This window comes from Pezoporus wallicus, unplaced genomic scaffold, assembly GCF_028554395.1.
Source record: "Pezoporus wallicus isolate ANWC-B61680 ecotype Strahan unplaced genomic scaffold, APGP_CSIRO_Pwel_v1 contig_3787, whole genome shotgun sequence".
In the NCBI taxonomy this organism is placed as follows: Eukaryota; Metazoa; Chordata; class Aves; order Psittaciformes; family Psittacidae; genus Pezoporus; species Pezoporus wallicus.
The window spans coordinates 8,619-32,604 of NW_026641078.1; the positions used below are offsets into that span (position 1 = coordinate 8,619).

Genomic DNA, 23,986 nt, shown 5'->3' on the forward strand with positions numbered 1-23,986 from the left:
CCTCACCATCAGAAAACTGATAACTCACCCCCCCAACCCGACCAAGCACCGACCGATACCTCCTACAACCCCGCAGTCTCCCAGCCCTTCCGGCTAACTCCCAGTTACATCCTGGGCATGACGTGCTGTGGTATGGAATACCTCTTTGGCTAGCTTGAGTCAGGTGTCCTGTCTCTGCTTCCTCCCGGCTTCCCCTCCTCCCTGGCAGAGCATGAGACTCACAAAGTCCTTGGCCAAACCAAAACATCGCTATCAGCTCTGTTCCCAGGCCGAAAGTCAAAACACAGCACTGCACCAGCTACCAAGAAGGAGAAAAATGACTGCTACTGCTGAACCCAGGACAACAATATACTACTACATAGAATATGTAATAGATATTAATTGCAATTTATATAGTTAACTATGACAACTGACGTAGTCACTTTTGGCATCTGCCATAAACTATGTAAGAAACAGTGGATCTTCTTGCATTTTATTTTTATTAATAAAACATAAAAGTCAACTTAGCTCCCCTACTTTATAAGCATCAAATTATAAAATATTACATGGCAGATAGAAATATTTTAATATACTGAAGATGCATACCTTCACAGCATCTATGGAACAGGCTACAACTGCTAAGTAATTTAACATTTCACTGAGGATACAGCTGCCAGTGCAGCCATTTCCACTAACTCAATAGTCAGAATATATTTTTGGCAGCAAATGTATACAGTTTAATAATTTAATTGAGTTTACTTGTGAATAGGTGTAGAGTCTATCTTCTGCCTATTTGCCCATTTTATAATTAGAGAAGTTCTTCAGTGCCAACTTTAAATTCTGACATTTAAAAAATACTTTTATTTCTTAATGCAAACAGTAAAATTTTTATTCAGTTCTGCTCAGTTCCCCCCACTACAACAGGAAGCAAACTTAATATCTACTTTTGTAACTAATATAGTCATACTACAGAAGAACCATAGATCCACACCCCATCTGGCCTCATGCCTATATGTTCATGTGCTTTTACCCTTCAGTACTGCTCACCATTAACAAACTATGTTAGCCTGTGAGCTGACAAAAACGGCAAGTTCAGACTGCCGAGTAATCTACATAATTATAATCTAATTCAAACCCACACAATTAAGAAAAAAAAAGTTATTCTTTTAGTTAGAATGAAAAGATTCTAGCAACAGACTGAACACCTTTTACCAAGAGATGAACAAAATGCAACATAATTAAAGAAAACCCAAAAAACAGCTACAAGGGGGCTCGAGCACCTCCCATATGAAGACAAGCTGAGAAAGTTGGGGCTGTTCAACCTGGAGAAGAGAACGCTGCATGGAGACCTCATAGCAGCCTTCCAGGATCTGAAGGGGGCCTACAAGAATGCTGGAGAAGGACTCTTCATCAGGGACTGTAGTGACAGGAAAGGGGTAATGGGTTTAAAGTAAAACGGGAAGTTCAGGTTAGATATAAACTATCTTTACTGTGAGGGTGGTGAGGCACTGGAACAGGTTGCCCACAGAAATGGTAAAGGTCCCATCCCTGGCGGTGTTCAAGGCCAGGTTGAACAGAGTCTTGGGTGACATGGTTTAGTGCAAGATATCCCTGCCCATGGCAAGAGGGTTGGAACTAGATGATCTTAAGGTCCTTCCCAACCCTAACTATTCTATGATTCTATGACAGTAAACGTATCTGTCAACACAGTATTTGCATATCTAGTAAAACAGAATTTTCCATCTAGCAGTTTTGAGTCTTTACTGTTAAAGATCATGTTCATAAACAGATGTGGAAGGATGTTAAATAAATAAATAAAACCCAACACACAGGAATACATTCAGCAGTAAACCTAAGATGTTCATTGTTAGAATTCAGATGGACACTGAAATCTGTTTGCATCCATAAGAAGCTACCCTTCAGGAAACTCTTAAAGCTATTATTTGCTTGTTTTAAGGAAGTTTCACTGTACCCTGAAAATATTTTATTTTGCTTTGCTTACTTTGGGGGAGGAGGTGGGGGAATTTCAAAACCATTAATATTTTCTGAGCCATTCTTTCTAAAATTAAAAATACAGAATGAAAACAAGCACTTTGCAAGGATGAATTTGCAATAAGAACATTCTATTTTGTCATTAACTTTCAGTATTTAAGTTTGCCTTTTTAAAATTAAAGTATGTGGAGGATCCTACCCTACCCCCTGGCCCCCACTTTAAGAAAGAGGAATTGCTTCATCCACTACATCCTTGAAGAGCAAATCTTAAGCATTGCCTGCAGACAGAATGGTACTATTTTAATCAGTTATTTAATAATCAATACAGAACAGCATGGAAACACTAACATTTAAACCTATAATATAGCTTTTATACAGATAACTGTGCTTTACAGACATTAATCAGATATAGTTTTCTTACAAAATGTCTACATAAAATATGCCCGCAGCTCCCAGTACCTCCTTACCCCTTATTTTTAAAACCTAGTAGAGCAAGGAAAGGTTCAGGAATCAAATAGATAACTTGAACAAGTAATCATAGCATCCATCCATCCATCCAACAGCAATGCTGCTTAAGGAGTTCTCATTTCTACTCCACACACCGCTATACAGTTGGAAAGATCACAGAACTGTTCCATCTAAAAGGTAACAGAATGGGAAAGAGGGTGAATTTTCCTCCCCAGAGTGAACTAGTTCCCTCTTCTGAGCCTCCACAAATCCTCCTGCTAGCACATGAAAGGACTACAAAAGGAAAAGATCTAGTTAACTCAGCACCATGATGGTGGAAATGCCCTTGGAACTACAGCCCAGCAATCAATTCTTTCTGGATGATTTTCAGTATGGCATAAAAATTTTTTCTCAATTCTATTTCTAGAATTCTATCAGCCCAAAGAAGCAAGTAAAACCAAAAGCAAATAAGCTCTCTACTTTTTTCTGCAGTCTCACAGTTTTACAAACTCATGAATTTCTTTAGCTATATTAAAAATGTTAACTGCTCAGACCGAACAGCAAAGAGCACAGAAAATCTGCAGACATTTGATTCAGCTGGGCTCTGTGTATGTATGCAAACAAACTATCTTTAAATAAAACTAATCTGATGTTACAAGGCATCTATTGTATTCTTAAAAGAAAAAGATGGATGTTCGGTGTCTCAAATTGGTTTTCCTAATTATATCACCTACCTGCCTAGAAGTAGTTTTCCTTAAGAAGTCTTAATACATCACTGAAATACAAGCACATTTACATGTCTATTTAAGATGCACAGGAGGCGACAAATGGGAGAGAAGGACTTTTTAATCACTTACCGAAATAGAGGAGTATGACCAGGCTTTGGTTTGCTCCAAGTAAAATGTGAAGGAACAGAAAGAAATTGTTCTCCAGGCAAATCTTTTTTCAAGGTGTGCTGAGATCCAGAGCAGTCATCTACTGCAGTTTCAAGGGATGATGGTAAGTTACCCTGTTCTTCAGAACAGATAGCTATTTTTCCAGATAAAGTGACAGTCTGATCCTCTGAGGTCTTTCTTGTTTTTAGAGGAATATCAGTTTCTGTACAACACTGAAATGGTGAAAGGCCAGAATTAAGGCCTTGTATGTTATGGATGGAAGTGTTTAGCCAGGTGTCTTCTGTTATGCTTCCTTTGGGAGAATGGCCAGGTGATGGAGTTGGAGAATGGTGAGGGGAGAGAGAACCAGCATAGCAAATCTCAGCACTAGAGTGTCGTCGCTTCCCACAGGGGGATGTAGGTCTTGATGAGGGCCTTGATGTTGGTCTAGGACTTAGCCAATTTTCATCTGTAATACTAGTTCTAGGAGAATGACAGGGAGACTGCCTAGGTGACAAGGCATGCCCAAATCCATATGGCTGCTGTCCAGATTCATCACTGGGGCCTCTTGGAGAACCACCAGGGGATGCCAAAGGAGAGCCCAGGGTAATTTGAGTAGCCGCTTCATTTAGCTCTGAGTCTACATCATCATAAACGTGGGAAATGGATTCACAAGAGGAAGCATCTGAAAACCAACTTCTGGATGAAATGCTGCTGGCAGGACTTGGACTAAGGGATGATTCCCTATATGATGGTTCAAGAGGAAGATAGAGATGGTCCCGTGAAGGCCTTTCCATATACTCATTTTCTGTGTTATTTGCGTGCAATTCATCTTCATTGGCTTCAATCCCTTGATGACAGTTAGGTGAAATAGATGTAATTTGAATACTAGGGCACTCAAAGGGTTTGGATCCACCTAGCGGATTATATTTGGATTCTGGTACCTCACCAGTTGCTTCATAGTTCTTATGACTCTGAAGTCTTGGTGGTGGTGAAAGAGGAGAGAAGTGAGACTGCAATCCATGGCAAGGAATACAAATTGGCTGATTTACAGGGGATGATGGTTGGTCTACATTAAAGATGTCTATGGATGCACAGTCATCTGACTCAAGATCTGAAAACAACATTAAAAAAAAAAAAGGAACAGTCAGAATGCAACACTTGTAAAAACGCCATAAACAAACCCCTTTGTTCCACAGATACGGTCTGTTTTCAACATTCTAGGCATTTCCCATCACATTACCCACACAAAATAAAGCTAATGCTTGATTTTAAAATTTCCCCAACCATATTTACAGCTGAATAGGACTACAGCGTAGCTTTGTGTCACAAACCTTGTTTTCAATCAGATTCCATAGTTTATACACATCTTCAGTTGCTGAAAATATAAAATACTCAGAAAATGGGTTTAAAATCTTGAAAGTATCTAAGGCGGAACACTCAATTCAAACTTTCTATATCATAACTACATTCCATTCATAAACATTTTTAATCATAATTAAAAATATATTGGACATGAACCATACTATACTTTCTGCAAGCCCACTAGGCAATACTTAAAGGAGATAAAAGCACCAGAATTTAACACCAGAAAGCATCTTACAGTGACTCAAACTTCAATGAAGACTACAAACAACTAAAAATATTCAAGAGACCTAACAAAGATTATTAAAAATATTACAAAGAATATTTTTGTTGTTGCTTAGAAACTCTCAAGTGTCCATCCCATAGAATATAATTTTTCAAGTGCAGTTTCATGAAGTTTGAGCACGATTTGTTCAGCAAAACAGAACAAAAGCTCCAAAAAATATTATCAGATCCCATTAACTTATCCAGAACACAGGAAATATTCTAAAGAAAAACAAGCAACTGAGAGGGAAGAGGGAGTGCAAGTCCAGTTAATGCAATCAGCAGCTTTGTCTCACAGAACCAAAGCAGGTTTTCTTGCCCCACTTCTCAATACTGAATTAACTTCTAGTATGAGACATTTGTCTGTTGCAGAGTCCTACTTTGTGTGCATCAATATTCAAGAAATCTTAAAATACTTAAGTTGTCAACTTTCAATTTCAGTGGAATTTACAAAATGCAGATATATGTTCAAAATTTAAGTTTCACAGAGTTGAGGTAGAGAGATCAGACTAGCACAGAATTATCAACAGCAGATGGGAAGAGCTGAGGAAGAGGTGGAGAAGGCAGGAGAGCACTCTTCTGTCTCAGGCTTCTTTGGTCCCTCTCCACAACAAACAATGTCTAATGAGCTCGGCACTGTGCTCTCCTCATTACCCTTCCCCAGCAGCACACATGCACACACTCAAACAGGAAGCTAGAGACCTAGGGTAAGAACTATGCATCTAACAAACACCAAATCCCAAAAGCATGCTTAAGACTGTAGAAACAATGTATTTGGAAGTCTAAATCATATGAACCATTTTTAGACATGATCATTAAACAGATAGCTTTATTTCAGTTTGCACACACAACCCCCACCCCCCCCTTCTTAGAGTGATGTGTTAAAATAACCTGTCAGTTGATCATGAAAAGGGCAACACTAACTACTATGACCTTTACAAATCATGTCATTAATTCTATTAGACCGTTCACCAATAATTATGTTTGCCCTGCAGAGAGAATCATAGAATAGTTAGGGTTGGAAAGGACCTTAAGATCATCAAGTTCCAACCCCCCTGCCATGGGCAGGGACATCTCACACTAAACGATGCCACACAAGGCTTCATCCAACCTGGCCTTGAACACTGCCAGGGATGGAGCATTCACAACCTCCCTGGGCAACCCATTCCAGTGCCTCACCACCCTAACAATAAAGAAATTCCTCCTTATATCCAATCTAAACTTCCCCCGTTTAAGTTTTAACCCCTTACCCCTTGTCCTGTCACTACAGCCCCGAATGAATAGTCCATCCCCAGCATCCCTATAGCCCCCCCTTCAGATACTGGAAGGCTGCTATAAGGTCTCTACACAGCCTTCTCTTATCCAGGCTGAACAGCCCCAACTTTCTCAGCCTATCATCTTCGTATGGGAGGTGCTCCAGTCCCCGATCATCCTCATGGCCCTCCTCTGGACTTGTTCCAACAGTTCTGTGTCCTTTTTATGCTGAGGACACCAGAAATGTACACAATACTCCAGGTGAGGTCTCATGAGAGCAGAGGAGAGGGGCAGGATTATCTCCTTCGACCTTTTGATGCAGCCCAGGATATGGTTGGCTTTCTGGGCTGCTGGCTCATGTTCATTTTCTCATCAACCAACACCCCCAAGTCCTTCTCCACAGGGCTGCTCTGAATCTGGAAGAGCACTAAAATTTGAAGGAAGTAGTAAACATAGAAAGATGAATGTAACTTGGGCAAAAGAAATGAGAAAAAGGGGGGGGGGGAGAAAAACACCCACCAAAAAAAACCAAACCCAACCTAGCCAATAACACTTAAGATGGAAAGGAGTGACAATGGCTCAAAAAGCTCCAACACAGGTCTTCAAGAACGCAGAGAGTAAACAAATTCGGGCAAGTCTCACAATAGGCAAGTGCCAGGCAAAGAAAGTTATGGAGAAGCCAAAGGGAAAAAATTGAGTTATGGAAATCTGGTTACTTAATAGGAGGGCCATTATATCCAAACCATCCTACTGGGTGAGCAAAGGAAATAAAGAAGTGGAGTTGGCCAAGTCATGAGGCCTTTACTGCCCATAAAAATATAAGAAGCATTCAAGAAACAAATACTAGGTCAGATTACTAAGGCAGAGCATAAAAGCCACCACAAGCACACAACAAAATACAAAGACCAAGAGAAGCAGTGCCATTCACATCAAAAGCCTGCCATGACTCTGAAAAGGCAGGTGTGTTAAATGCTTTTCCTTTAGTAAAGTCAACTGAGTAAATTGTTTACAAAGTTAATAGCAATGGAAAGTGAAGAAGACTAAATAAAAGGTTAAAAAGTACTGAAAAATTATGGGCCAGTAAGTTTAACTTCAGGTTTAGAAGTAACATTAATAGGCTATTTGTTCCAGTAAGCATTTAAAAGGAGACAAGGAAACAAAACAAGTCAATGTTTGCCAAGAACAAAACCATGTCAAACAAATTTTGTTTTACTATCAAAGGAGGTCTTCTGGATAGCTAGCACAGGAAGCAACTCAAGCTTTGCTTTAACTTTGGACTTTTAACACTACCATGCACTGGTAGTATCCACTGAGTCTTCAGAAATTTAGTGAAGCCTTCTTCCCCACCCTGCTGAGATCAGGTTTACTGCTGAGGGGTCATGAAGTCAGCAGATGCTCTATATTCACAAAGTGCTTATAAACTATATAAAGCTGTAGACCTTACATCAGACATCTGTATCATCCTTAATCCATGAGAAGCAGGAGGTCTGTCATTTTGAATGTACATTTGCTACAGTCAGGAAAGACTAGTTTACAGAAGCTCCTGTTCAGTATTAAAAACAACACTGGCTCATAGCTTACTAAGCTGCTAACTACACTTCAACATAAGCTGTCTAACTGGAGAATATAATTAAATAATACCCAGAACAACTGCGCCTAAAGTACATTCTGCTCACTATTTGCCATATCAGACTGTACATTCGGGACTTGGAATGCTTGCCCACCAGTTGTTCACTCCTAAAGGATCGATGTACTGGCACATGCACATGTGCAACTGTTCAGTGAGCCAGACTTCTCTACAGAAGGAAGGTCAATTACTATCAAATGTCTGAATATGAGCCCTGTGCCAAAATTATCCAAAATATTATTCTAGGTTTGTGAGCCCATAAGCAAACAGGTTCAGACAATAGGAGTTGTTATAAGGTACTAAGAAAGTGCAACACGACCTAGGTCTTATAAAAATATTACTGTGAAAACAGTATCAATCAAGTCCTTTAAATAGCATGAGGAAAGACTTGACCATTGCCACAGACATCATGTGTATTCGCAGGCAAATCATTTAATCTGTCTCCACTCCCAACCTTAGGAGAATTACAACCTCTTGTTTTTCAGCTGTCATGACAGAAATACCTGTAAATAAGAACAAAAAGCATATGCAGCTCAATTTTTTAATTCTAGTATCCTACTGATTTGCAGCAGTTCATATACTTCTGGGGATGAAAGAGGAGTCTTAATCTTCACAAAGAACCCAAAATCACAGTATCACAGTATGCTAGAGATTGGAAGGGACCTCGAAAGATCATCTAGTCCAATCCCCCTGCCGGAGCAGGAACACCTAGATAATGTTACACAGGAATGCGTCCAGGCGGGTTTTGAATGTCTCCAGGGAAGGAGACTCCACAACCTCCCTGGGCAGCCTGTTCCAGTGTTCCGTCACCCTCACTGAGAAGAAGTTTCTTCTCAAGTTTAAGTGGAACCTCTTGTGTTCCAGTTTGTACCCATTACCCCTTGTCCTATCATTGTTTGCCACTGAGTAGAGCCTGGCTCCATCCTCCTGATACTCCCCCTTTATATATTTATATACACTAATAAGGTCACCCCTCAGTCTCCTCTTCTCCAAACCATAGAGACCCAGCTCCCTCAGTCTTGCCTCATAAGGGAGATGCTCCACTCCCTTAATCATCTTCATTGCCCTGCGCTGGACTCTCTCCAGCAGGTCCCTGTCCTTCTTGAACTGAGGGGCCCAGAACTGGACACAATATTCCAGATGCAGTCTCACCAGGGCAGAGTAGAGGGGAAGGAGGACCTCTCTCGACCTACTAACCACTGCCCTTCTAATACACCCCAGGATGCCATTGGCCTTCTTAGCCACAAGGGCACAGTGTTGGCTCATGGTCATCCTGTCGTCCACTAGGACCAAAATACCCAATAGTCATAGCTTTCCTTTTATGTATTTAAAAAGGCAACTGATGAGAATTCTTCCTGGTATGCTACCACATTAAAGCTCTCTAACTGCATATTTGAACTCCAGTTTTTCCATTGCTAGCTGTAAGCTCTCCAGAGACACTTCCTACAAGCTTAAACAGCAACTTAAAACACACAAACCCCCATAAACCACAGCTATGCATTAGTTTATAAGAGTATAACTGGCTAGTAAGCCACCAAATATGATACTAAAAAAGTATAAATTGTGACAGCAATTTAGGTAGCAAGGTGGAACAGGAAAACACAACCTTACAGACCAAGTTTAGCAACACACAACACAGTAGTGCATTTCTCCCAGCACTTGTTCCCAAAATGCAAAGTTAGCAGCCACTAAAACATGAAGACACTCATTAAGCACTGAATTGAAAATTATTTGCCTCCTGCAATCTTGAAGAGCCTCATACATAAGAAAGTGGAAAAAAAACAGTTTGAAAGGACCTAAGAGTTAAGTCCAAAGAGGAATATTTATATTTCAAAAATAAATCTCTCCACCAACTTGTTAAAAAAAAATCCAGAACAATTCAACACCATTCAGCAATTTTGCTATATTAAAAATATTTCTCATTTTTTAGAAGTGATGACTCATCTTCAAAATGCAGTCCGAGAGCCATTTTTTAAACCAGCAATCTTTAGATTAATAGGAATAATATAATTTAAATTCCTTGGAGTAATAAATTAGCTGTGAGTACCTGCCCACATTTCTGTCTACAAATATGTTTTATGCAGCCTCAAATAAAATTTATTTCTGCTAAAAATACAAAACAAAAAAACAGAAAATCAAAAACCACAATCCCACAGAACACACACAAAGAAAAAACAAACAAAACCACCCCAAAAAAAAACCACAAAGAACCCTAAACAAAAAAATCCAAACAACCAAAACAGCAACACAACACAAACCCAAGCTAAACCCAAAGTTCTATTTTCATTAATTTATTGCTGATAGATCATGGGTTTGTAGTCAGATCCTCAGAAAGCCGATTCGTCTCTCTTTCACCCAAGTACATAAAAATGAGGGCTGGGCTCCCCAAAGAAAACTGACAAAAGTGTCTTCTGCCACACCTATCATCCTTTGTCCCAAAAGTAACCATAAGCATTCAGTGCCACCAAGACATTTAATCAGAAGAGCCATGTAAATGATTAAATTCAGCTGTTTGGTTAACTCACAAGCAGATATTCAGGCTGTGTTGTGGCCTGCACATCAACCAGTTCCGCAGTTCTTCAGATTTAAACTGGTATTCCCTGAATGACTTTGAACAGTTCCACAATTTTCTTAATGTTCTATTTTTGCCAGTATTTCACAAGAATACTCACAGATGGGTGTATTAAAGGTAGAAGAAAATGTTGGTTTGCTAATAAGCTTGCTCCTGCCTTGCAATTTTACTTAGCCTTACTGATCATTTCACTCAAATTCCACTGTCATTCTAACCCCTCATGGCATGCCCAGACAAATGCAAAGACTTGGATGTTGGTTTGCAGACTGGGCTTCCTGCCAAGTCTGCTCTACGTACTTCTCTGGCCCACTAGAGCAGCTTTAGGCAACAACTCCCACTTTGTAGCAGTTCTGGATCAAAAGTATTTGTGATCACAAAAATTAATTTTAACAAGAGCAACCCTCAGTCAGCTCACACCTGAGGTTCACAATTACTGCCAGCATCCAGCCCTTAATTTTGCACTCAGTCTAATTATGAGCCTACTCTCTTTCCTACCACAGCTTGGCTTTCTTAGTATTGCTTACTTTAATCACCATCTTAGGGAAAACAACAAAAAGTTCAAGCATACTGCAAACTTCTGCAAATAGCTTAGACTGTTTTCTATTCTCTACCAGCAATCCCTGTCACGAACACACATTTAAGAAGTGAAGAACACATATTAACCATCAAGGCAAAGCTATAAAGACTAGTTTTATGGTGGTATTTCAGTACAAATCATTGGTTTTAAGACTTTTGCTACACATCTAAACTAAATGACACGTACATAGTGCCAGTTCTACAGAGATCTCTGCCTAGCTACTAAGAAAAAAAATCAATGGCCTTAACACATGAACAGTCAGAGCACTTAACATATGGGCAGGAGGCAAATGCTGAGCAGCCCAAGCAGCTCACAGAAAGCAGGTCAGACACAGAAACCTTCAAATGAAAAGATCAGGTATTACTTCGACAGTCACAACAGCAAAATGTATATTTCAATCCCGATATTCAGTAACAACCTCAAACCAGTAAACTAACAGCTCTAGGCTAGAGAGGAAAAAACTCAAAAAAAAATTAAAAAAAAAGATGTTTTCAAATAAACTAAAGATCCAAAGCCAGGTCAAATGTCCTTATCCAGAGTGAGGCTCTAGCTCACAAAAATGTTTTGAACTGTCACTGAATTCATCACAGGATAGGGATATTTTCAATACTTTTCATACCATACTGTTCAGGAGAAAAGTAAGAGAGATTGTAAGACTCATCTGTAACAAGATTACTAAATAGTATTACTTAACCAAATATTAAGTCACAGTAAAACATTTTAGACAGGACTCTAAACAGCAGTATCAATAATTCGTCACTCAGAATTTCCCAAGTAATTAAATAATTTTCTGAATATTGAACCATTTGCAGCTTCTAATTTTAAGTTAGTCCCCATTTTACAAACTAACAAAAAATAAACTTTGGATGTTACAGAACCTTACAAGATCCTGAATTTCCAGTTTAGTACTACATATTCCAAGTTCTTTAAAGGCCCTTACCTTTATAAAAACTCATTTGTTAAGTTAGGTGAATCCTCAAAAAAAAAAAAAATAGGTAATCACAGCAACTTGTATCTGCTCCTCTTTCGCACAGTTTGACGTTAAACAGCATATTGCATTCTCAGTAGAAATTTTTAAAGTAGTGTGAAGACCTTAATGCAGTTTGCTTGCTTAATGCTTAATAAATTCTAGGCAAACTTCCCAAAATTATACTGTATAGCATTGCAAAACTGGAGGTATCATTAGAAAAATATTAAAGATAAATTCAATTTTTCCAATGTCACATATTGCATCCCCAAACTCTCTTCATTAAAAGGGCCAAACATGGTGGCATCTCAAATACATTAACTGACAAAGTTCGTTACATGACAATCTATTTTGGTAGGCTGTACAGGACCTGAACAATACTGTAATTCAAATGTTTATTTAGGCATTTCAAACATAACTGATATAAGGTGGCAAGATGCAGTAAGATGCTACTGCAACTAACCAAACAGTTCTGCAAGGAAGAGAAGAACAAAGAGATTTGGCTCCCTTCCGAGTACTCTACAGCATTTTTCCTTTGGGCACTGGGAGCCCAAATTATTTTGTCAGAAAAAGAACAAGCTCATAGTACCTAGAACTGCACATCCTGTTTTGAGTGCTGAGCACTACAATATCAAAGTGACAATTTCTGTTTTCCTTGGGACAATGACACTAAACTATCAGAGAAAAAGAGAACAAGATTTTGCAGAAAGTTCTTAGTACCTAACTTTCACTTAAAAGTATCCAAAAAACTTTTGAAGATCTCTTATTTACCAATCACCTGAGCAAATTCCTACTTCAGCTCACAAGCTGTATGAAATAGGCTATCCCTCTGATTCCAAGTGAAGGATGCTGCAAAGACTGCAATATTAAAGTACAGACTTTCAACATCCTTAAAACATCTTTCATGCATTCCCCTCTGCAGCACAAGCCACAACTTCCAGATCAAGCACACAAGCACTACTGCAGAACATTAGTCCTGCACTTAGCACAAAACTAAGTATGCTAGTTCTACTATTCAGCAACCCACAAAAACTGTCCTGTACAACTACTCAGAATTCCAGTTGATTTAATTTCTCTTATTGCCCTTTCAATGTCACAATAAGGGTAATTACTGCCTAGGACTAGCACTTTCTTAGTAGTTCAGAACTCAAAAGTATATTAAAGGAAATGAAATAATAGCTCACTTTTTTTTCTTGCTTTTGATTAAAAATCAGTTACCAATTTATATATGCTCATATATAAAAGAGCAAAACCCTCAGAACACTAAAGCAGTCTCAGCATAAAAGAAAGCATTTATGTAGATTTTCATGTTATTTACACAAGAACTTGGTACTAAACACCTCTTTTACAAGGATGCCAATCCCAAACTTCTAGAGATACAGCATGAAGCATGAGAAAGTGTCAAGTGTTCTCCACGATCATGGAAAACTCAGTAATTTTAATATTATTTATATCAAATTCAGCAACTTCCCCTGTGACCTATGCATTTTATTATTAGCATATTTTAGGAAAAAAAAAATCCCTTATGCTTACTTTGCTGCACAACAGACATCAACACTGAAGCAGGCAGTAGGGGATTATTCAGTATATGCTTTGGGGAGAAACAGGAACTTTTGTTCGTATAACTAATATACTTGAAAAAGGGGAAAGGAAAAAAATTAATAAGACTTCCAATACAAATCCTCTCTTATATGCAATCTAGCTCTTCATATGTAAAAACACAAGGCAGAATCAACAGCTAAACTCTGGCAATCCTTTTAATAGGATACTTGAAGGCAGAAACCTATTCTAAACCTTGCCCCTGAAGACCACATCCGTGCACAGCAGGCAAGACCATCTCCAGTATTCTGCAAAGCAGTGGAATTACTGAGTTACAGATGCAGGATTTCTTACCGAAAGTTCCAACAAACAGATAGGTCATGGTCCAAAGATCACATTTTCAAATTTGCCTTAAAAACAGTTTTAACTTATCAAGCATGGAAAATTCTCTATATTTAGAGTAAAAGCTGAAGTGCTTTTTAAGGAATGCTACTAAAATACAAATATTAAAGTGAATTGAGTACCACTAGTATTTCCAGTTTTCTGAGCAACTTGTTTTCTCATTCTCAGCTATCACTGACAAAGAAACATAGCTCAGACCACTAGTTTTACATTAAAAGAATACTAATAGGGGTGTCATAATTACTGTTGTTGTAATTTGTTAACATTTCCCATTGTCTTCTTCCAGCCCTGTAATGCATTTATTTAGTCAGCAGAATTCAGGCCCCCTTCCCAACAACACCATCTTCCTATTTCACTAAATTGGAAAACGGGCAAAGGAAATCTCTCTTTATATGAAATCTGTAAAAACTAAATCACAGCATCAAGAAAGTTCGAGATTTCGTAAGAATTCCACCCCAAGCGTTCACTTTGGATTACACACAGACTGTATCAAACAAATATTTTTTATAATCAACTGTTGTGGTTTAAACCCAGTCAGGTAACTCGTTCGCTCACTTCCCCCCCTTTCTTGTCCTCCCCCTACTCCCGGAGGGACAGAGAGGAGAATCGAAAAGAATGCAACTCCCACGGGTTGAGATAAGAACAGTTTAGTAACTAAGGTATAACACAAATCACTACTGCTACCACCAATAATAACAATGATAAAGGAAATAACAAGGGAAAAGAACATAACACCTCAGCACCAGCCGACTGATAACTTGCCCCCCTCAGCCCGACCAAGCACCGACCGATACCTCCTACAACCCTCCAGTCTCCCAGCCCTTCTGGCTCACTCCCAGTTACATCCTGGGCATGACGTGCTGTGGTATGGAATACCTCTTGGGCCAGTTTGGGTCAGGTGTCCTGTCTCTGCTTCCTCCCGGCTTCCCCTCCTCCCTAGCAGAGCATGAGACTCACAAAGTCCTTGGCCAAACCAAAACATTGCTATCAGCTCTGTTCCCAGGCCGAAAGTCAAAACACAGCACTGCACCAGCTACCAAGGAGAAAAATGACTGCTACTGCTGAACCCAGGACATCAACTTACGCAGACAACCAAATCAGAGAACAAAACATGGCTGCATCATTTAGCCTGGACAGTCATGTTCCAGAGCTACATTATCATCTATCCAGTTAGACTTAAGATAATGCATTACCGATTAATACTTATTTCAAGTAAGTCAGAAAAAACAGCACGCAGCCATCGAGCTCTGGTACAGCTACACACAGCACAGCTGGCTCTTACTGATTCCTTACATCACGATTCAGAGGGAATATTTTATATTCTACATTTTAAAGAAATATGAGGATTTTCTAAAAGGCATTTTCAGGCTCCAATACTGCAAAACAAAATAAAATGGAAACCCATTTGTTTCCAAGTTTCTAAGAACACACTGGAGTAAGTACAATGCTTTTCGTACGGGGAACAGTTGGGTCGAAACTTTCCATCACAAGAGCCCCGATAAGTCTCGAACGCAGACCCATCAGTTTTGTCACTCCGTGCCCTGTGCCAAGTTTAACGGAACACTCACCCAAACCCTGCAGGGGCACCGGAACCGGCACCGAGGGGGATCACGAGCAGGTCCCCACAGCTACCTGCGCCGGGACGCGGAGCCGCCCACGTGCGGGAAGGGTCTAGGCCCACCCGATCCGATTCAACTCAACACCACCCTACCCCCCTCCAAAGCACCACACCCGAGGAGGCTCCTCCCGCGCGACGACCACTCTAGAGTTACTTTTCCCACAGAAAGTTATACCGACGGTGGGTGGCCTAGAGTGTCCCGGCTTCTTCAATGTCCTCAGTCCCGACAGGACGGCTTAGGCTGAAAACAGGAAACTGAAAGCCAACATCCCCCCGGCAGCAGAGAAGCGCACCTGCAGGCCCCAGTGGCGGCCCGGGACCCGGCTGGCCGTCTTCCCCGAGAATCAGTCTGAAGTCGAACTCATCGGCGGCGCCGCAGTTTGCTGTAGTCATGGGGAGGAGGAGGGAGAAAAGTGTGGCGCGTGGAGGGGGGGGGGGGGGGGGGGGGGGGGGATGAGGGGGGAGGAGGAGGAGAAGGAGGAGGAAGAAGAGGAGGAAGAAGAAGAAGAAAAGGAGGAGGAGGAAGAGGAGGAGAAAGAAGAGGAAGAGGAGGAGGAGGAGGCAGCGGAGGAGGCTCTCTCTCTTTCTCCCTCTCTTTCTTTCTCTTTCTTTTTTTCTCTCTCCCTCTCTTTCTTTACCTTTCTCTCACTCTCCCTCGCACAGTGACGTCAGCAACACCAGCGATACCTCGTGACCCGCGCCAACGCTACAGAGGGAGGTGGGGGGACGCCTCGCGGCAGATCACATGCTGTGGAAAGACCGCCTCGGATATTGTAGTTGGTTGTAGCTGCTTGGGCAGGCTGAAGCGGGCTCCCAATCCTCGAGAGCCAGCTGACATAAAGGGGCTGGGCAAGTGGAGTGAGTTGTATTCGACCTTCGTTTGGCCCGGCCCAGAATTCTCTGGGACACAGGTTTTGCGTTAGTCTGCTAAAGCATTGTGTGTGAATAGGTGCTGCTCTTTGTACCAATTAACGACTCGGGTAATTAGGGACGTTAGCGGGGGCTGAGGAATGCAGTTTGCATAACAAATGCTGGCTGAAGGACTCCGCGTTGTTAGCTACTTACTTTCCGGACTCCTTAGAAGCAACTGCGAAGAGGTGAATTAAAAAACTCCTTAGTAACGTGTGGCATCAATGAAGGTGTAATGAGTAAATTCCTGTTTGTTAATCAAATCTTGCTTGCTTAAGAGTTACTGGAAAATTACGACACTTCAACATTTTACTTATAGACCGCAGGCGTCCGGTAAAGTAAACGATGTATGGGGGAAGGAGATAAGGAGCCTTCCTCCCCACACCCACCGGGAGGCAGAATGAGACATGTTATCAACAGGCCGGAGCCTTCCTCCCCACACCCACCGGGAGGCAGAATGAGACCCCTTATCAACAGGTCACACAGACGCAGAGTACGCCAGGAAGTGACACGTATATTGGATGAAGAAGAGTATAAAACCAGTGACTTTGGGGAAGTGGTTTGCGTGCCGTTGGCGGAGCAGAGACTCCCCGGCCGCCCAGCGCTGTTTTGCTTGCTGTCGCTTGCTCAATAAACCGATTTGATTCATTGGTCTGGCTCTCGTCAATTTATTTGAGCCACATTCTATAACAAAGAGAGCTTATGGAGATGTCACAAAGAACAGACATGTTTCAGAATACTCTGCCAGCACAATAACATACCATTGCCTACTGTTTTGCCTTGCATTAAGGTTGAAAAGCAAAAGGGTAAAAACAAAAAAATATTCAAGCTCTTTTTCTAGCAGGAGCATCTGTTTTCAGCAGCAGATGGTGGTGCAGAAACCATAACTGGCCTGATGTGTCTGGAATTCACAGTCTAAGAAATCCCAGAACAAATTAATGAAACCATCACTGAGTGCACTCAATTATGGAATTTGGGGAGATTTTAGCTTTCTGCTGAAAGCTGGGCATTGATAGGAATTAAGCTACTCACAGCCAGTCCCATTTGCTTATAGGCAGTTATGTGATATGCACAGCTTTATGTTATGGACTGTGAAACTCATTAATCAAAAATATCATTGCTATATCTTTTAAACATCAAAGGACCAGGTTTAATTACTTAGTTGAAAAATTAACTGGAGTACATGAATGTGGAAATTGTAGGTTTATTGGTTTATACTATTTGAGTCATAAATAATTCAAATTGTTTCTATGCACAGGGTCTTTTTGTGTTTGTTGCAGTTTAGGCATATCATAATCCCATGCATGGCTTTCTATCTAGATGTTCCCTTTACAGACTCTGAATGAAAGCGAGAAAAGAAGGCTGACATGAAGAGATATTGGCTACAGTGCAAAATTCCCAGTCCAGCAGGCTTTTACAAGAGTTTGATTAATTCTGTCTGTGCACTCCTAGAGGAAGATGGGTAATCTATGCTGAAGAAAACAAGCCTAAGTGAAAAGCTACTTTGTGACCCCACAATTCTAGTGGAAACAGAAAGCATCATATTAAAAAACACTGTGTAGAACTTGCAACAAGAGCTTGCCCAAGTGAAAATGGGAAGTTGCTTCTAGTGCCCAGAATACAAAGCAGCCATGTGTTTATCTTTTACTTACTCTTCTAATGCACTGTCCTTTCTGCTGTCGCTTCCTCCACACCACTAGCTATTTCTTTATCTAAAATGCATGAGCAACTACAGCTACTGTTCCTACAATATGTAAAGGTTGATGCTCTTGTTAGAGTAGCCAACTCCCTCTCCTGAAGGAAGCCCATTGGCCTGTAGCCTATTTTTACTTCTAAATTCAAGGTCATGTAACAAGAGAAGCTGGAAAAGAATGTGTAATTGCATTAGCCGTGGTTAAGAAAAAACATCATGCGTTCTTGAATGAAACCAGATCTATGATGAACAATTCAGTAAAATACACTGTCTATAAAATGGCTCTTAGCAGCTTATTTTTGTCTAAAAACTTTTGGGTGATCTTTCACATTTTCAAAGCAGATATATTAGAATTTTTCTTGTTGTTAATTGTTCCGTCAGATTACAGCAGGTGGAGTAACCCTAGCAGTTTCCTCTTCTGCTATAGCAGTAAATTATTCGTTATGCCTGAGAAAAATACAACCAAACTTGTCCTCTCCATAAGGGGAAATGTGAACACAAACAAGTATTTGACCCGTGTTCTTTAATAAGATGCTCCAAGTATATTTCTAAACAGAATGCTACATGAAAAATATGTATATTATTGTCTTGTTCCTTTCCCTTAACTGTAAAAGAAATGTTCTCTCCCCTGTTTGAGATAGTATTCATTCAGAAAACTGATATATGCAGGTCATGAGGCAGTGCTTTAAGTGCTACCTACTGCTGTTAATTAAAAAGAAAAAGAAGTATACATCCTAAAATAGAGTGATTATGTCTTGACCATCTAACTAACAAGAATTTACAGAATATGTGGAAGTTAAGGTGGCATTGTGAGCAATTAATAGCTATTTACAGTCATCTTCATTCAGCTTTTTATATCAAAATCAGATATATCTGTGTTCAGAACTTCTCTTTCTTGCCAGCAATATCCTTTCTATTTGTCTTGTCTTCACCCTAATTTTTGTTTTGCTATCTCTGTCCTGCTGCACCAAAATGAGCATCCTTCCCATTTGAATTTATAAAAATAAAACTGTTTTCAATCCCTTTCTATATGGCTAAAGAACGATTGGCGGTGTGACTGAGAGTGAGTTGGCAGAAGCCCTGAAATGACTGACGTGAACTTGCATCAATTTCCAGGGACTTATGTCAAGCTCTGTGCTTGAGGTACATGGCATGGATGGCTGATTTGGCTTTTGCTTGCTATTGAGAGGTGAAACAGTGTCAGTAATAAGGGCAAATTTATTTCACTTGTGGTTTTGTGAGCAGGGGTGCTTTCATTTGTTCATTTATTTAATATGCATAGGTGGTTTCTGTCCTTGCTGCTTTTAGGCTGCATTATTGCATCCAGATGGAATACACCTTGATCTGGTCAGAAGCTGGAGATATTGCATGTGGCTCAAGAAGGAAGGAATGCACTTCCTGTGGTATCGGAATCCTTTCCAAACTGGGGCTATTTTCTAGGTATTTTGTGAATTTCGGCTGCAAAAACCTAAGGGCTGCATTGTGCTGTGTTTTATTTTCCACACATCATCCTATGCTGGATAGCTAGGAATTCTGGATCTTCAGCCACATCCCAGATCTGTATTTGTCTTGGAGCAATAGGGATTCCTCCCCCCTTCCTATGGGTAGCAAATGTGTGAATGTATACTTACACACTTTAACTCATTTGCAAATGGTATACAAAAAAAACTATCACTACCTTTATGTCTCTTACAGCTAAGAAGGCACATCCATTTTTTATGCATGAAGAATGGGGTTATGTGTGAGAAAGACACTATTTCAGTATAGAAGCTATGTTCAAGAAAGTTAAATTGAGCAGTCATATAGAAAAAGGGCTTGCTTTCTGCATTCAGGGTCATAGGGTATTTATATTTAATATGTGACATCTGGCATTTAAAATAATTTCCTTGGCTAATTACCAGTGTCTGAGTGAAATATGAAACTTCTGTCATTGGGGAATTAAAAGGAAAACAAAAACAAAAGTAGATTGTATAGCATTGGAAAGCTTTGTAGGAAAATTAGGAGTTGTCCTAATTCAGGCATTAGAATACATGGTAACAGAAGATAGAGTAAAAGGGAATAATGTAACTGACTATGGGTGAATTTTAAGTTTCCGGTGAAAATCTGCAGTCATCCTTTTCAGACTTTCTGTGTCATGACTGTTAATTACAGGACTCCTATCTAGATCTTGTGCTCAGCATTTGATCAATGGGGCATTTGTAATAGTGATTATAAAGTTTAAAAGGGAAAAAAGAGATTGCCTACAAGGTGTGCATTGACAAAACCATACCTACATAAAAACTTAATGATGTCACACAGTCTCATTTAACCATTTTACAGTTTCCCCCAAGAAGTTTCATTGCTCTCCTAAACTTACTGCAGTCATATTAGTACACTTTAATATCTTTTTCTTCAGTATATTTTTACATTAAACAATCATTGCCTTGCTTTATTGTTTAACATTCTGCCATGTAAAGCAGACATTACCTCATAAAGTTTGATGCTGCTTTATATTCCTATAGTTTTATGGAGCAGGTTGGAATCCCCTCCTCCCCCCCATCACACATGTTAATAAGACTGGAAGGTCTAGAAATCTGGCACTTAACTGCATGGCTCTCTTCACAGATTTACATAGTATTTTGCTTTCACTTGATGATCTGAGAGCAATGTAAAATTATCAGCTACATTATATTTTATATGTATACATTATACATTATATATATCAATATATAAGGACTCTCCAGGCATGGGTATTTGCTTCTGAAATTATTACTTTTACAGATACCTTACAGTCTTATTACAAAGCCTAAAGTGGTTTGTGAGTGAAATCAGATGATAACTGAGATTGCTACCAGAACAAGAACAAACTCCTCTAATGCACAGTGATGTTTACATAAGATAAATATTTGTGGAAACTCAAATGAGGTTTCATAAAAGCTCTTAGGCTTGATACAAAGACTAAGGCAGCATTTTACTTACTTTTCTATATTTTAACTTTTTTTTTTTTTTTTACTGTTCATTAGCCAGCAAACAGTCCTCCGGTACAGGACTGGGATATAGAAAATACAGATTCTGTTTCAAGCTTCCAATTTCTTGTAGTCTAATTTTCAGACTTTCTCAAAGCAGCACAAATAACTTGTGCTTTATATAGACACTGAAAACACAGCTTTCATTTCTCTCTAAGCTGAGGGTAATAAAACTTCTGTTGTTCCTATTTAGGTGAGGGTAATAAAACTTCTGTTGTTTCACTTAGATTGCAAATGGCTCCAAGTAAGAACTCTCAAGTCTGGAATACTTATACACTGTGTTTGAAGAGTCAAGCAGCCTGACTAGATGATTTGGGCTAATATTATCTTTGTACTGGAAAAGGAAAAGCATCACACAACTATTAGAGCAAAATGGAACCCCAGTCTCTGAGCCTTTAGCTATTCTATTATAGGATCTATATATAATGTAATACTCTTGTGATATGGTTTTGTTTTGTTCAAGTGTAATGCCTGTGCAGTTTAAGGTGCACCAGTTTTTCTGTATTCCATATATACATTTGATGTCCTTTGATTAGTTTAGATATAACCACAATTTCATGTGCTTAAGTCACTCCTTTTAAATTGTAATTTAATAAATGATACATAGCCCTTGCTTATCAGTAAATTAAAGTTTCTTTATCAGTATATTAGTTGTCTTCAGGGTAGCAAAATAACGTTTTCCCTCATTACAGCTTTTCACCATAATTCATAATAAGCAACCGGAATAATGTATTACTAATCTTTTCTTGATAGGCATATTCCCAGGTTTCTGTATGAAGCCTGATGGGCTCACTGTTCAGTGAGAAGGACTGTTACCCTTTTGCAAATCACTCTTTTGTCCTTACTTAGATCAGACTAAGCCAACATAAAACAATAGCTTCTAATGCTGCGGAAAAACTTTAAATGCTCCCTGGTAGTTTGGATCTTGGACGTCTAACCTTTTCTTCATGGAACTGGATCCATTTTGTAGTCATTAGATTACATATGCTCACACCGCTTGCCTGATGAGCTTTCTGACCCGACATCTTAATTTGACTACAAGAACTTTCAGCTGAGAGGCAAGAGGTGTTAAGCAGGATTGCCATATCCCAACTGTGGCAGGTGATTGTGTGTCTTATTTGCTGTGATCCATTCCAGTATAAAGTCAAACAGGCCAGACAGGTGGTTTGCATTTATTTATAACTTTGCATTGGAATAGAGGCAGTAGTATTCATTAGCAGCTCCTGCCTCTCAGTTGTTTAGTTGATTGAGTTTCTGCCTGGCTTGCTGTCCAGATTGCGTGTAAGGGCGCTGGTTCTTCTTTGACAGAGCAGGGGCTGGGAGGTTTAATTCAGTCACAGAATCAATCCTCATTACAATGTGTCATCTGATATTATGGTGCTGGTCTGGGTCCATATCTTTCTACCCTAAACCCTTCTCAGGAATGGGCTTAGCTGCAGCCTCTGGCTCTTTATGTGTCAGACTGGACTGGGATAAAGGTACTGCTGTATATTAAAAATGTATGGACAGCAAAAAAGACAAAACATAGAAAGGAATAACTAAGTATTCTTCCAAGCTGGAGAATGAGCTATTCCATTAATAAAGTGATCACAGTAAGATCTGGAAGACTATCACTCAGTAAAGGTTCACCCATTTAAAATTAATTTATTTTTGCTGTCTTTGATCCTGTATCTTAATTCATCAGAGGTGTATAAAGAATGGTTTAGCTGTTAATTTATATTGAACAAAACAACTGAGTTTCAATGAATGCTCACATAAGGCTTCTATTTTGAATACATGTTAAAAATCCATTTTATCCCAAGGATTTATATCATCTAGGTGGTGAGCAAAACCAAATCATATGGTCAGTCCTTTTGCTTTAATTACAAATAAGGCCACAGATGTCTGAATATGCACAAATTATCTGTCCACAGATGCAAAATAAAATGCTTGACCTGCTGCTTACTCCTTTGGAGACCAGGGCCTGTTGCTCCCATATGCTGAAATAATATCAATATCCCACAAGGAAGTAATGATATGCTGCAGAACAAATATTTTCAGATTAAGAAAACTGGTAAGAAAAGACTAAACTTGTTAAATTCAATATTATGACATTATTATTTGATCAGTAAATAATTCTATGAAGTCCTTACCAAATTTAAATAGATTATCTTCCCATTATAAGATAAAATTTGTCTGAAACAATTGTATAAGCCCTGACATTAACAGTGATTCATGTTAAAATAAAGAATGCATCCATTCTGAAGCATGACTTTTGAGAGTTCAAAATCTTTTTTTCTTATGTACTTCACTGCATAATATCCTTTTGAGGCATTAAAACTGCTCAGGATTGACAGACTGAAGATACGATTAAGTGTACAATATGTTATGTGCCTTTATCACTTAAAATGTCATCCACTTTACCTTTAAAGTGTTCAAGACTGCATTGGTTACTGTTTAAAAAGAACAAACAAAACCCTATTAATTTTTATTCTTTCTTAGTTTGATTTTTTTTTTAATAAAACATTTGCTGATACCAAGGCTCACAATCTGTTAATTAATCAAAATGCAGCCTAAAATTGCAAAATGTGTCACTGGAAAATTGCTCAGCATGCAGGCTACTCTCTAATCCTGTCAATTACATCTAGTTTCTGTTGTTGTTAGGCAAAAATCGCATAGCAGTTATATCCAGAATGGTAGTGGCAATTGGGAGGGAAAGAATATGTTTCAACTGATATCCTGAAGATTAAAAGATGCCATAGATTTCTGAAAGCCATCTTCAAGGCATTTTCTACAGACGGAAGACTAAAACAAACCAGAGTTTTAGCAGTGACTGCTATGAAACAAGTATCTGGATGAAAAAGAATGCAAACCCCCTGAATATCTAAAAAAAAGTCAGAACTATTGCATGACACAGAGTAA

At 39.3% G+C, this 23,986-nt stretch overlaps 1 protein-coding gene across 1 annotated transcript; it reads right to left on the reverse strand.

Annotated features, from left to right (window-relative positions):
- Window positions 1-1,977: 1,977 nt before the first annotated feature.
- LOC130606020 (nuclear factor of activated T-cells, cytoplasmic 3-like) lies at window positions 1,978-15,878 on the reverse strand. Its single transcript, XM_057421932.1, has 3 exons — window positions 15,772-15,878; window positions 3,276-4,407; window positions 1,978-3,193 (listed from the first exon to the last, which is right to left on the reverse strand). Exons 1-3 carry the CDS (start codon window positions 15,869-15,871, stop codon window positions 3,157-3,159), a joined length of 1,269 nt encoding a protein of 422 aa, XP_057277915.1. The 5' UTR covers window positions 15,872-15,878; the 3' UTR covers window positions 1,978-3,156.
- Window positions 15,879-23,986: the final 8,108 nt, after the last annotated feature.

Excerpts from the sequence above, each read along its gene's own strand:
- LOC130606020 (XM_057421932.1), bottom strand. The coding sequence starts at position 15,871 with ATGACTACAGCAAACTGCGGCGCCGCCGATGAGTTCGACTTCAGACTG. Across the intron at positions 4,408-15,771 it reads GCCGCCACTGGGGCCTGCAG|ATCTTGAGTCAGATGACTGT; the intron begins GTGCGCTTCTCT and ends TGTTGTTTTCAG. Across the intron at positions 3,194-3,275 it reads GGTCATACTCCTCTATTTCG|TGATGTATTAAGACTTCTTA; the intron begins GTAAGTGATTAA and ends CTTGTATTTCAG.